This window comes from Engystomops pustulosus, chromosome 2 (assembly GCF_040894005.1).
Source record: "Engystomops pustulosus chromosome 2, aEngPut4.maternal, whole genome shotgun sequence".
Lineage (NCBI taxonomy): Eukaryota > Metazoa > Chordata > Amphibia > Anura > Leptodactylidae > Engystomops > Engystomops pustulosus.
The window spans coordinates 65,150,556-65,162,584 of NC_092412.1; the positions used below are offsets into that span (position 1 = coordinate 65,150,556).

At 41.8% G+C, this 12,029-nt stretch overlaps 1 protein-coding gene across 2 annotated transcripts in view; it reads right to left on the reverse strand.

Annotated features, from left to right (window-relative positions):
* Window positions 1-12,007, reverse strand: part of PMEL (premelanosome protein) — a 28,641-nt gene extending 16,634 nt beyond the window's left edge. Inside the window, exon 1 of one of the 2 annotated variants that reach the window (XM_072135047.1) lies at window positions 11,951-12,007. In XM_072135047.1, coding sequence (XP_071991148.1) covers window positions 11,951-11,992 — 42 coding nt within the window. In that variant the 5' untranslated portion in view covers window positions 11,993-12,007. Of the gene's footprint in view, window positions 1-11,864 lie in introns of both variants that reach the window. The other variant, XM_072135048.1, reaches the window with a different exon arrangement.
* Between the last annotated feature and the right edge of the window lie 22 nt (window positions 12,008-12,029).

Consider the following 12,029-nt stretch of genomic DNA (forward strand, 5'->3'; position numbering starts at 1 on the left):
ATACGGTCCGTAAATACGGGACTGGAGAAATCATACAGTCTTGTGAATGTAGCCTAAGGGAAACTGCTTCCCCGCAAATGTAAAATAATAATGATAGACTCCTGGATGATACCCGAAATGCTGCATTTTATTCTTTCTACATTTTTATTGATGGATTTATACCAATAAAGAATTTATTTTTAATGCACAACAAAGTTCAATGTTAGTTTCTATTCATAATATATATTTATACAGGCAGTGCCCGGGTTAAATACAAGATTCTGTAGGTTTGTTCTTAAGTTGAATCTGTATGTAAGTCGGAACAATATATTTTATAATTGTAGTTCCAGACAGAACTTTTTTGGTCTCTGTGACAATTGGATTTTAGGCATGTTGGGTTGTCATAAGAACCAGGATTAACAATAAAGCTTCATTACAGACACCTGTGATAACTGTTACAGCTGTTTATTGTAGCCTAAGGCCGGTGGCACACTTTGCGCTTTGAACCCGTTTTTGGCCGTTTTTAAGCAGGCCGTTAAAAAACGCATGCATTAAAAAACACATCCATTTTTGACCGGTTTTAATTAAGATAATTGGTAAAACCAGTCAAAAACTGATGTGTTTTCAAAAAACGCATGCAAATTTTTTTAACGGACTGCTTAAAAACGGCCCAAAAACTGGTTGAAAACGCCACATGTGCCGCCGGCCTCAGTCCCCAAGTATATATGTATCCAACTGTAAAGGAAGTGTCTATTCATGTACATAGATATTTGTAATATATATATGTATATATATATATATCCCTCTGTCATATTCCTTTCTCCTGGGAAAGAACACACCTACTGTCTTACTCAGGATGTACTGAGGGCCTTTGGCAACAGGATGTCAACCCCCTTTATTATGGGAAAGTCATTCAATCTCCTCAGGGTCAGTTATTCGGAGACAATTTATATCTCTATATCTGGATGGGAATCCAGGTCCTTTTGTCTCTAAAGTTGTTTAACTACCCAGGGTCAGTTATTCGGAGACTATATGTCTGGATGGGAATCTAGGGTCTTTTGTCATTTCCCACCTGAGGGTGGCTGAATGGGTTACCAAATGGATATACAAGATATGAAGGTAAACATCTGTTGTTCACCATTCTGGGGGGAAGGGACAAGGGGCAGACTTATAAGGGCATGAGTGTGGAGGAGAGAGGGAGAAATCTTCCATGGAGACCAGCTAGGAAAGGAGGGAGAAAAATCTTCCCTACAGACCAACTAGGAAAGGAGAAGGAATCTGCCATCACCACCAGCTAAGAGGATCACCATAGAGAAGACACTATAGCACCTTCCCGGATTGGGCTGAGTACCTGTATCTCTGTACCCCTGCTTCCCCGCTTCCATCTATTAACCTATCTCTGTACCCCTGCTTCCCCGCTTCCATCTATTAACCTATCTCTGTACCCCTGCTTTCCTGTTTCCATATATTAACCTACCTCTATACCCCTGCTTTCCTGTCAATCTCCCTGTCCCCCTTCGTGCTCTGTAATAATAGGGATAGTTAGGTGTGAGGATTATTATATAGTGTGTGTGTGTGTTTATATGCATTGTGGTGGGTTGGATTCTGTGGGTTTTGTGGGTATTGTGATTGACATTGTATACTTCTAGTGTGTTAATAAATATTATTGGTATTAACCCTGAGTGTGGTAAATTATAGTGTACAATACAGAGACTAGAAACAGAAGATATAAAATATAGTAAACAGTACAAGGAAGGTAGTGATATTAATCGTTATATTGCATAACAATTTATAGAACTACCAGCCTCCTATTACATTGGCGAGCCAGGCCCGACTGTTAATTAATTTGTTCTTATGTGTTCATTAAGTTAAGCTGTTTTATACTGTGAACTAAGATAGGTAGAAGCACGGACAGGTGACATTGGTACACGGTGTAGTGTGGTGTCATACTGTGTGCAAGGCCTTGAAGTTCGGACAGGTAACACAGCCGTGCTTGAGAGGACAAGGAAGAATTAATAACAGAGAACCTATTTTAATTTTTTTGTGTACTGTTGTATGATTATTAATAATTTTCTGTTTTCTTTGCAAATCTGTGTGAGGCTCTTTGACAAGGAGTAGTTGGAAGAGAAATCCATCCGGGTGTTGTTCCACTGCATCAATGTTGGTGTTCATGTTGTACGGTTGAAGTCCAGCTGGTCGGGAAAAGGCGTTCCGGAAGATAAAGGACCTTTTTCAAGCAGCGCAGACAAAGAGGACAGCACCAACAGCGGAGATGGCCATGGAACAAGTAAGTATGGATCTTTCCACACTGTCGAAGTTGGCTAAGAATAGTAAATTTAACCCAGAGCCACCCACATCATACAAGTCAGCTGAAACGCTGTGGTCTGATTTGTTAGAACAAATGCAGAATTATGACAAGGAATATATGAAGAAGCAGTCAATATTAAATAAGGCTACTAAACGGCTCCACATGCTGGCGAAACTTATTTATGTTTATAATGAGACGCTGTGGAGGCCAGAACATGGTGTTTTGGTGTCAAGTAATAAATACCCAGAATCTCACTGCAAATGTTGTGTCTATAACGCTAAGCAGGTTTGTGCCTTACAGACACAACTGGCAGAGAGTGTGAATCTGGAGTCAAAACTGATAGAAATTGGAAAGCACAATGCTGATATTGAGGCACAGTTGACTCAGTCCTATACTGAGGTCAAAAGATTTAAGGATCAGGCAGCATCTACTGATGTAGTGATTGCTAAGCTCAATGATGAACTTGCAGCCCGGTCTCAACTGATATCTAGCTTGCAAGACATTATTAGTAATTTTTCCAAAATTGTGCCAGCCTTGTCTTATACCTTAAAGTCAAGGCTAGAGTCCTCAGAAGTTTTGCCCTCTGCAGGGCAAAAAGGGGGGAATAAAGCTTGCAACAGATTAAACATCCCCAACAGTGATCCTAGCCAGAAAGGTAAAGGTAAAACATTGCTTTCTGGTATAGTAAGGACCTGTAAAAGTAGGATTGTCAGAAGTGCATCCCTAGCTATGGAGAAGTTTAGAAGATGTAGAGACAATCTAAACTGTCCTAAGCCAAGCATGAAAGGTATTACATGTTTTTCTTGTGGTGGCTTAGGTCATATAGCTAAGGATTGTAAATTGGCAAATAGTGAAAGGCAGAAGAAACACTGCTATGTGAAATGTTTTAAATGTGGCAGCTTTGGTCATATTGCTAGACATTGCTCGTGTGCAAGTAGCTGTAAGGTGTCTAGCAACATCACCATAGAAAATTCATCTGTGTGGCACAAAGAAAATGGTTATAAAAGGGTTTCTTCCCAGCCACATGTGCCCCACCATGTGCTAATGATTCAAAATGACCAGTTAAAACTGGGGAGGATAATCACAAGTAGGCCCTAAATTACATTCTGTGGTCCTGTCTATGTGGTGTCTGTTTGTGATTACCTGTTGTCTTTGGTTTTATGTGTAACTTGTATGTGTAATGTTTGTTTTCTTGTGATAGATCCTTATATGTAAACTGCACCCTGTAGGCATATTGTATGCTGTGGGATTCAGGGGGATGTAGGCCTCACACAATTTAAAGACCAATTGAAATGTTAAAGTTAAACTGCAACAACTCTGTTAGAATACTATGAAATGATCTGCAGCCTAGTAAAACTGGAAAGCTTATGTAGAGCAGCAGTGTGAAGGTACAGGCTGATGGACTAGATCAGAGATATAATCAGATAGAGAGATCTTCTTCCATATGATCATTTATGTTTATCATTATGGGGACAGTTGTGTACAGGAGGTGGCATAACACTACTTTGTCACCTATGCAGAACGGGTATTAGATACTGTAATGGTAATGGCAGATACTAATCCATAAAGATGGAATATGGTATGTAATGGAGTGGATTCTCTAATAATTGTCATATGGTAGGGACCCCTATGACTGAGGTATACTGTGGCAGATATAAATCAGCAGTTTGAAGGTACATGCTGATGGACTCGATCAGATACATAATCAGATAGAGAGATCTTCTTCCATACAATCATTTATGTTAATCATTATGGGGACAGTTGTGTACAGGAGGTGGCATAACACTACTTGTCGTCTATGCACAATGGGTATTAGATACTGTAATGTTAATGGCAGATACTAATATGTAATGGAATGGATTCTCCAATAGTTGTTGTATGGTAGGGACCCCTATGACTGAGGTATACTGTGGGAGATATAAATTTCCTGGTGGGAAGTGTCCCAGAGGCAGATACATTAACTTTAGCATCATTATAGATGGTTTGTTTAAATTGCTGTTACGTACATTGAGGAGGGTGCTGGACGTTTACACAGTGGATTTATCTTGTCAAATGTAAACTAATTTGGAACCTAGTAACACAGGATGAAACTAACTGCTCAAAAGGAGGAGAACTCCTCCCAGGAGGCCATTGTTCCTTTTATTTATTTGTAGGTATTGATGTAGCAGATCTGAAGGAAAGAACATCAATTAACCCTGAAAAGTGTGTGGATATCTGTCCAAATGAAAATCAAGGACTTTGACCAGATAAAGATTGCAGGGATTGTCCATGCCATGGAAAAAGGCTCTGCGGTGTCCTGCTCGGAGAGACTGTTTGGATACAGCCCCAAAGCAACTTTGTTCTTTGATATGCTAATTTGCCCAATGACAGAGATTCTTCTATTCCTGGTCTCTGTTATGTATAATGGACTATTTTCAAGTTAAAATTAGAGAGGACTGATCAACCCTCACAACAGAGACAGGAAGAGCATCATGGACTCATAAGAGGGCAGACGTTAAGAACTTGATGACTACAGACTACAGTCCTCACTCTAATTGAGTTAATTTTTATATTTTTTTTAAATGATGGGAATTTGTGTGTTTGGTAGATGAGGGTGACACAATATTTAGAGTGTGCCTGTGTTATTTATATGTGTAGGGACCTTAGGGACAGGTAAGGTATCCCCACACGATGGTGAGTAATTGCCTTTAAACCTTATATATGGTATGATTAATAACAGGATGGATTGAATGTCAGGTATTGGGGACACGGGAGGCAATGCCCCTCCCCACAATTTGACCTTAGGTTCTGAGACATCGCCTCCCATTCTAGTCTGCTGTTTTGCCTTGGTAAAGATCCAGGTTTTCTGTCCATGGATACCACTTCAATCAAGGTTCTTCATTGTTAACACCTCTGATGAAAAGTTGCTGCCTGTGTGACAGATTGGATGATGACTCTACATGACCATAACACCAGATCAAGGGTGGTGCTGCATGTGCTAAATGGCCTTTCTCTCAAACCTGCCTGTGGGAAGTATTAAAGAATTCCTATATTGCTCAGGATAACAATTGAGATTGGCTACAGCAGGAGACTGGCAACACAGACAAGGTCAACCAAAGAGACTCATACCATAGTAAAGGACTGTGATTCAGAGAGGAAGAGACAAGAAGCAGATGACGTTCTCGGTGGGCAGAGGATACTGGGTTACGGTGACGGACAGGAAGGTGGCTCTGTGGGAAAGTGATGTCTTGGTACCTAAATCCAAAATTATACTTCGTTCCATCCTGAATCATTACCAGGGATAAATATGGTTAAATAGGCAAATTCAATAAAACACTTCCCTCAAATTTAATTGTCACGTCCCGTGAAAACAGGGGGAATGTAAAGGAAGTGTCTATTCATGTACATAGATATTTGTAATATATATATGTATATATATATATATATATCCCTCTGTCATATTCCTTTCTCCTGGGAAAGAACACACCTACTGTCTTACTCAGGATGTACTGAGGGCCTTTGGCAACAGGATGTCAACCCCCTTTATTATGGGAAAGTCATTCAATCTCCTCAGGGTCAGTTATTCGGAGACAATTTATATCTCTATATCTGGATGGGAATCCAGGTCCTTTTGTCTCTAAAGTTGTTTAACTACCCAGGGTCAGTTATTCGGAGACTATATGTCTAGATGGGAATCTAGGGTCTTTTGTCATTTCCCACCTGAGGGTGGCTGAATGGGTTACCAAATGGATATACAAGATATGAAGGTAAACATCTGTTGTTCACCATTCTGGGGGGAAGGGACAAGGGGCAGACTTATAAGGGCATGAGTGTGGAGGAGAGAGGGAGAAATCTTCCATGGAGACCAGCTAGGAAAGGAGGGAGAAAAATCTTCCCTACAGACCAACTAGGAAAGGAGAAGGAATCTGCCATCACCACCAGCTAAGAGGATCACCATAGAGAAGACACTATAGCACCTTCCCGGATTGGGCTGAGTACCTGTATCTCTGTACCCCTGCTTCCCCGCTTCCATCTATTAACCTATCTCTGTACCCCTGCTTCCCCGCTTCCATCTATTAACCTATCTCTGTACCCCTGCTTTCCTGTTTCCATATATTAACCTACCTCTATACCCCTGCTTTCCTGTCAATCTCCCTGTCCCCCTTCGTGCTCTGTAATAATAGGGATAGTTAGGTGTGAGGATTATTATATAGTGTGTGTGTGTGTTTATATGCATTGTGGTGGGTTGGATTCTGTGGGTTTTGTGGGTATTGTGATTGACATTGTATACTTCTAGTGTGTTAATAAATATTATTGGTATTAACCCTGAGTGTGGTAAATTATAGTGTACAATACAGAGACTAGAAACAGAAGATATAAAATATAGTAAACAGTACAAGGAAGGTAGTGATATTAATCGTTATATTGCATAACAATTTATAGAACTACCAGCCTCCTATTACACCAACACACAGCCCCCAGTATATATGTATCCAGGACACTGTCCCCAAATGTATATGTATCCAACACACTGCCCTCAAGTATGGAGAACACTGTCCCCGGTATATATGTATCGGGCACACTGGCCCCCAGTATATATGTATCCAGCACACAGCGCCCAAGTATATATGTATCCAACACACAGCCTCCAAGTATATATGTATCCAGCACACAGCCTCCAAGTATATATGTATCCAGCAGACTGCCCCACACACATTGCCTTTTGAACCCGTTTTTGGGCCGTTTTTAAGCAGGCCTTTAAAAAACACATGCATATAAAAACGCATCCGTTTTTGACCGATTTTAATTAAGATAATTGGTAAAACCAGTCAAAAACGGATGCGTTTTCAGAAAACGCATGCGTTTTTTAACGGACTGCTTAAAAACGGCCCAAAAACGGTTTGAAAACGCCATGTGTGCCGCCGACCTCAGGCTAAAGTACAGTATATTATCAACAAACCGGAGGGCCGTTTGTAACTAGGGGTCGTCTGTAAGTTGGGTGTTCTGAAGTAGGGGAGCGCCTGTATGTGAGTTTCTTCCTAGCCTGGTTGTGGATGTCCTTTGAGTACATATGCATGATGTTGGAATGTGGTGCTAGCAGCAGTGTAAACCTTTCGCTGGTCTTCATTCAAAGTTCAGAGCACCATGTATTCAGACCGGGCTATATACACTGCTGGGTCCCAGTACCAAAGTTGTCCTAAGGGTGCTGTCACACAGTGTGTTCTTGGTCCGTTTTTAAACGGACTGAAAAAGCACGTTTTTATAGGTTTACCATGCGTTTGGCTGGATTTAATCCGTTTCACAGCTACCTACACTTCTAGAAATGAAGATAAACAGATTCAAACCAGACAAATGTATGGTAAACATACAAAACGCATGCGTTTAAAAACGATCCACTGTGTGCCACCACCCTAAAACGGGAGGTCTGAGTGCAAAACTCCTTAGTACATGGCTAAAAAGCCTGGTGAGTAGGTCCTAGTAGTAGATTATATGCACTAAACGTAACACCATAAGGTGAGGGTACATGTAACTCGTACAAGCTACTTCCGAGTGCTATTCACACTATTGAATGTCAGATCCTGCCCGGTGAGTGCTCTTCTACTTCTGTCTTTATATCTTGCCTATATTTAAGATCAAATCTGAATAATGTAATTATATATTTTGTGAGATTTGGAATTATGCAGGAAAGCCTTAGAGGAAACCTGTCACCAGGGACCTAATTTTTACTAAAGACAGGTTGTAGAAACCCATGACACCTACATTGCAAAATGCCTTTCTGCCTTTTATAAGCATTTGCATTACAATATAATTGATGTGTTACAACTTACCTTGCTCCCTGACAAAATCACCTGAGTACAGGGGTTGGGCTTTGGTTTGAAAACATGTGACTTGTCTGTGTTACTCACTCCTCAGATCTTATCCCCCACCTTTGTGCTCCTGTACTGTACAGCTCCTCCCTTCTGCTCCTACGAAGAGGTCACAGCTTAGTGAGCTGATATAAGTGGGGGAGAGGAGCTGTACAGGAGCACAAAGCTGGAGACTGCCTGCAGTACAGACAAGTCATGTGTTGTTTTTTTAAATGCATCCAAACCAAAGCCCAACCCCTGTGAATACACAGAGGATTCTGTCAGGGTGCAAGGTAAGTTATAACGCACAATTTTTTTGTAATGCAAATGCTTAGATAATGCAGAAAGACATATTTGCATTTGCACTGTAGGTGTGCTAGGCTTCTACAACCTGTCTTTTGTGAAAACTAGGTCCCTGGAGACAGGTTCCCTTTTCACTTCCCTTTGCCTCTTTCACACTTGCGTTGCAGATCACCGTAAAAGTGAAAAAAAACCCTGTTTTTGCCTGCAATTTTCATTTTATCTGATTCATTAGCATTTTTCATGCATATTTTGTTTTTGCAATTTCAATGTATCTTCAATGTATTTTTCACGTGCATAAAACGTGTGTGAAAAAGACTTGTGGCTGTGGTCTTTTCTATGTAATTGAACAGAGAAAAACACATTAAACTTGCACTCTTCCCTTCAGTATATATGTATCTAGCACACAGCCCCCAGTACATACGTATCCAGCACACAGCCCCCAGTACATATGTATCCAACACATAGCCCCCAGTACATATGTATCCAGCACACAGCCCCCAAGTATATATGTATCCAACACACAGCCCCCAGTATATATGTGTCCAGCACACAGCCCCCAAGTATATATGTATCCAGCACACAGCCCCAAAGTATATATGTATCCAGCACAGTGCCCCCAGTATATATGTATCTAACACAGCCCCAGTATATATGTATCCAGCACACTGTCCCCAAGTATATATGTATCCAGCACACTGTCCCCAGAATAAATGTATCCAGCACCAAGCCCCCAGTACATATGTATCCGGCACACAGCCCCCAGTACATATCTATCCAGTACATAGCCCCTGTATATATGTATCCAACACACAGCCCCCAGTATATATGTATCCAGCACACAGCCCCCAAGTATATATGTATCCAGCACACAACCCCCAGTATATATGTATCCAGGACACTGTCCCCAAATATATATATGTATCCAACACATTGCCCTCAAGTATGGAGCACACTGTCCCAGGTATATATGTATCGGGCACACTGGCCCCCAGTATATATGTATCCAGCACACTTGGCCCCAGTTTATCGGTATAACCAGCACACTGCCCCCAGTATATATGTATCCAGCACACAGACCCCAAGTATATATGTATCCAGCACACTGCCCCCAGTATATATGTATCCAAAAACACAGCCCCCAGTATATATGTATCCAGCACACTGTCCCCAAGTATATATGTATCCAACACACAGTCCCCAGTACATATGTATTCAGCAAACTGCCCCCAAGTATATATGTATTCAGCACACAGCCCCCAGTACATATGTTTTCAGCACACAGCCCTCAGTACATATGTATCCAGCACACAGCCCCCAAGTATATATGTATCCGGCACACAGCCCCCAGTATATATGTATCCAACACACAGTCCCCAGTATATATGTATCCAGCACACTGTCAAGTATATATGTATCCAACACACAGCCCCCAAGTATATATGTATCCAAGTATATATGTATCCAGCAGACTGCCCCCAGTATATATGTATCCAACACACAGCCCCCAGTATATATGTATCCAGCACACAGACCCCAAGTATATATGTATCCAGCACAGTGCCCCCAAGTATGGAGCACACTGTCCCCGGTATATATGTATTGAGCACACTGGCCTCCAGTATATATGCATCCAGCACACTTGCCCCCAGTTTATCGGTATACCCAGCACACTGGCCCCCAGTATATATGTATCTAGCCCACTGGCCCCCAATATATATACGTATCCAGCACAATGCCCCCAGTATATATGTATCTAGCACACTGGCCCCCAGTATATAGGTATCCAGCACACTTCACCAACCCCCTAGTATATAGATGGCAAGCACATGCCCATCCACAGCATATAGGTATCCAGTACACTGCACTCCCTCAGTATATAGATATCCAGCACACTGCCCCCTCCCCCTAAAAAGGTATCCAGCACACTGGTCCCCAGTATATAGGTATCCAGCACATTTGTGTTTTCAAAACGCATTGTGAATGCTATGTTAGCGCATGTGTAAACATCACATTGTGTTTTGTAAACATCAATGTTAACAGTGATGTAATTAGGCAAATCACCTCTCCTATTAGCTATTATCAAATAAGGTCTTTATCCAGGGGACTGGGAAGGAGGCATATAGCAGAGCTGAACTGTGTCTGTCATAGGCAAGTTAGCAGAGCTGAGAGTGTCATTGTGTGTAATACATAGGCATTTCATCTCTGATCTGTCTGATCTCTCTCTTTCTATGTGTCAGATAAGTCCGAGAGATAGAAGCAGACTAGAGGGGAAGTGGCGCTAACAGTGCCAAGAGTGTTATATAATAATAACACTCCAAATGTGAAACCCCTGAATTGGTAAGTGCACCTGGTCTACTGCCTCAGATAGCTCGACGTATATATAAAATTGTACCCGTCCAGGCGAGGGGAAGGAGGAGAAGACTTAACGCGTGAAAAAGTTACAATAAAAAATTATTTTACTCTTTATTAGTACAATGTATACAATAAAACCTATGTATTGTTTTAACAAAAATGGCACCATAAGTGAGGTACCCAGAAGATACAGTACAATCAGTATTGGTGAAACACAGGGAAAATGTAGTCAAACCTGGACATTATGTGAAACTGGATATGGAATATAGTAGGTGCCTATTAGAACACAGCTGTGTATTGAGCATGTATTACACACGATAAACCTATATTGTGACAAGCAATAATAAGCGTGAAACGCTCCACTGACCAGGATGACTGCGTCCCCGACGTGCTTTTGGGCGAACCTTCGTCTGACTGAACTGAGAGTGTCATTGTGTGTAATAGGCATCTCAACATCTCATCTCTGTTCCAGCTGATCTCTCTCTTTCTATGTGTCAGATACTAGTGAATTTTCAGAAGCCAGGTGAAAGTGTATACAAACCTGGACCTTCATAATTTAAGCACATGGTCAGCACACAGCATCTCATAGCACTAGAGGAATCATGAAGTGTCTGCTTAGGCCGCGGTCACACGTAACGCGACGCTAGTGCACAGGGGGAGGTCCTCGGCCCGAAAGCACATGCGTTTCCAGAGAAACGCATGCGATCGGCTAAACAATCAAATGCGTTTCCCTGGAAACGCATGTGCGTTGGGGCCGAGGACCTCCCCGTGCGCTAGTGTTGCGTTATGACGGACGCCTAGCGGTACGTGTGACCGCGGCCTTAGAGAGTCCCCACACACTGGGCTCTTACACTGACCATCACAGTGATAGGAGCAAAAACAGCAATAAAACTGAGTCAACTTGTAATCTAATGTGTTAAAAATGATCTTTATTGTGTAAGCATCTGACTGATTAAAATTGAGAACTTTATTTCTACTATACTACCCTTGATTTTCGCATATAACGTTCAGACCGAATGTGTGACTACTCATGTGATGTTATTTTTCTTGGACTTGCAGACCACAGTGATCGCAGACTGCACTAACCAGTACATAACCTGTTCAAGTCCTGGATATAATTCACACAGGCGGGTTCACCACGCGTTATTTATCCTCGTACAGATACACACGAGGTTAGTCTTACAATGCAGGAGACATGGCGGCCGGTAGGTGGGTATGTATGCATGCCTGCGCGCGCCGCTGTTGGTGACGTCACTGCACCG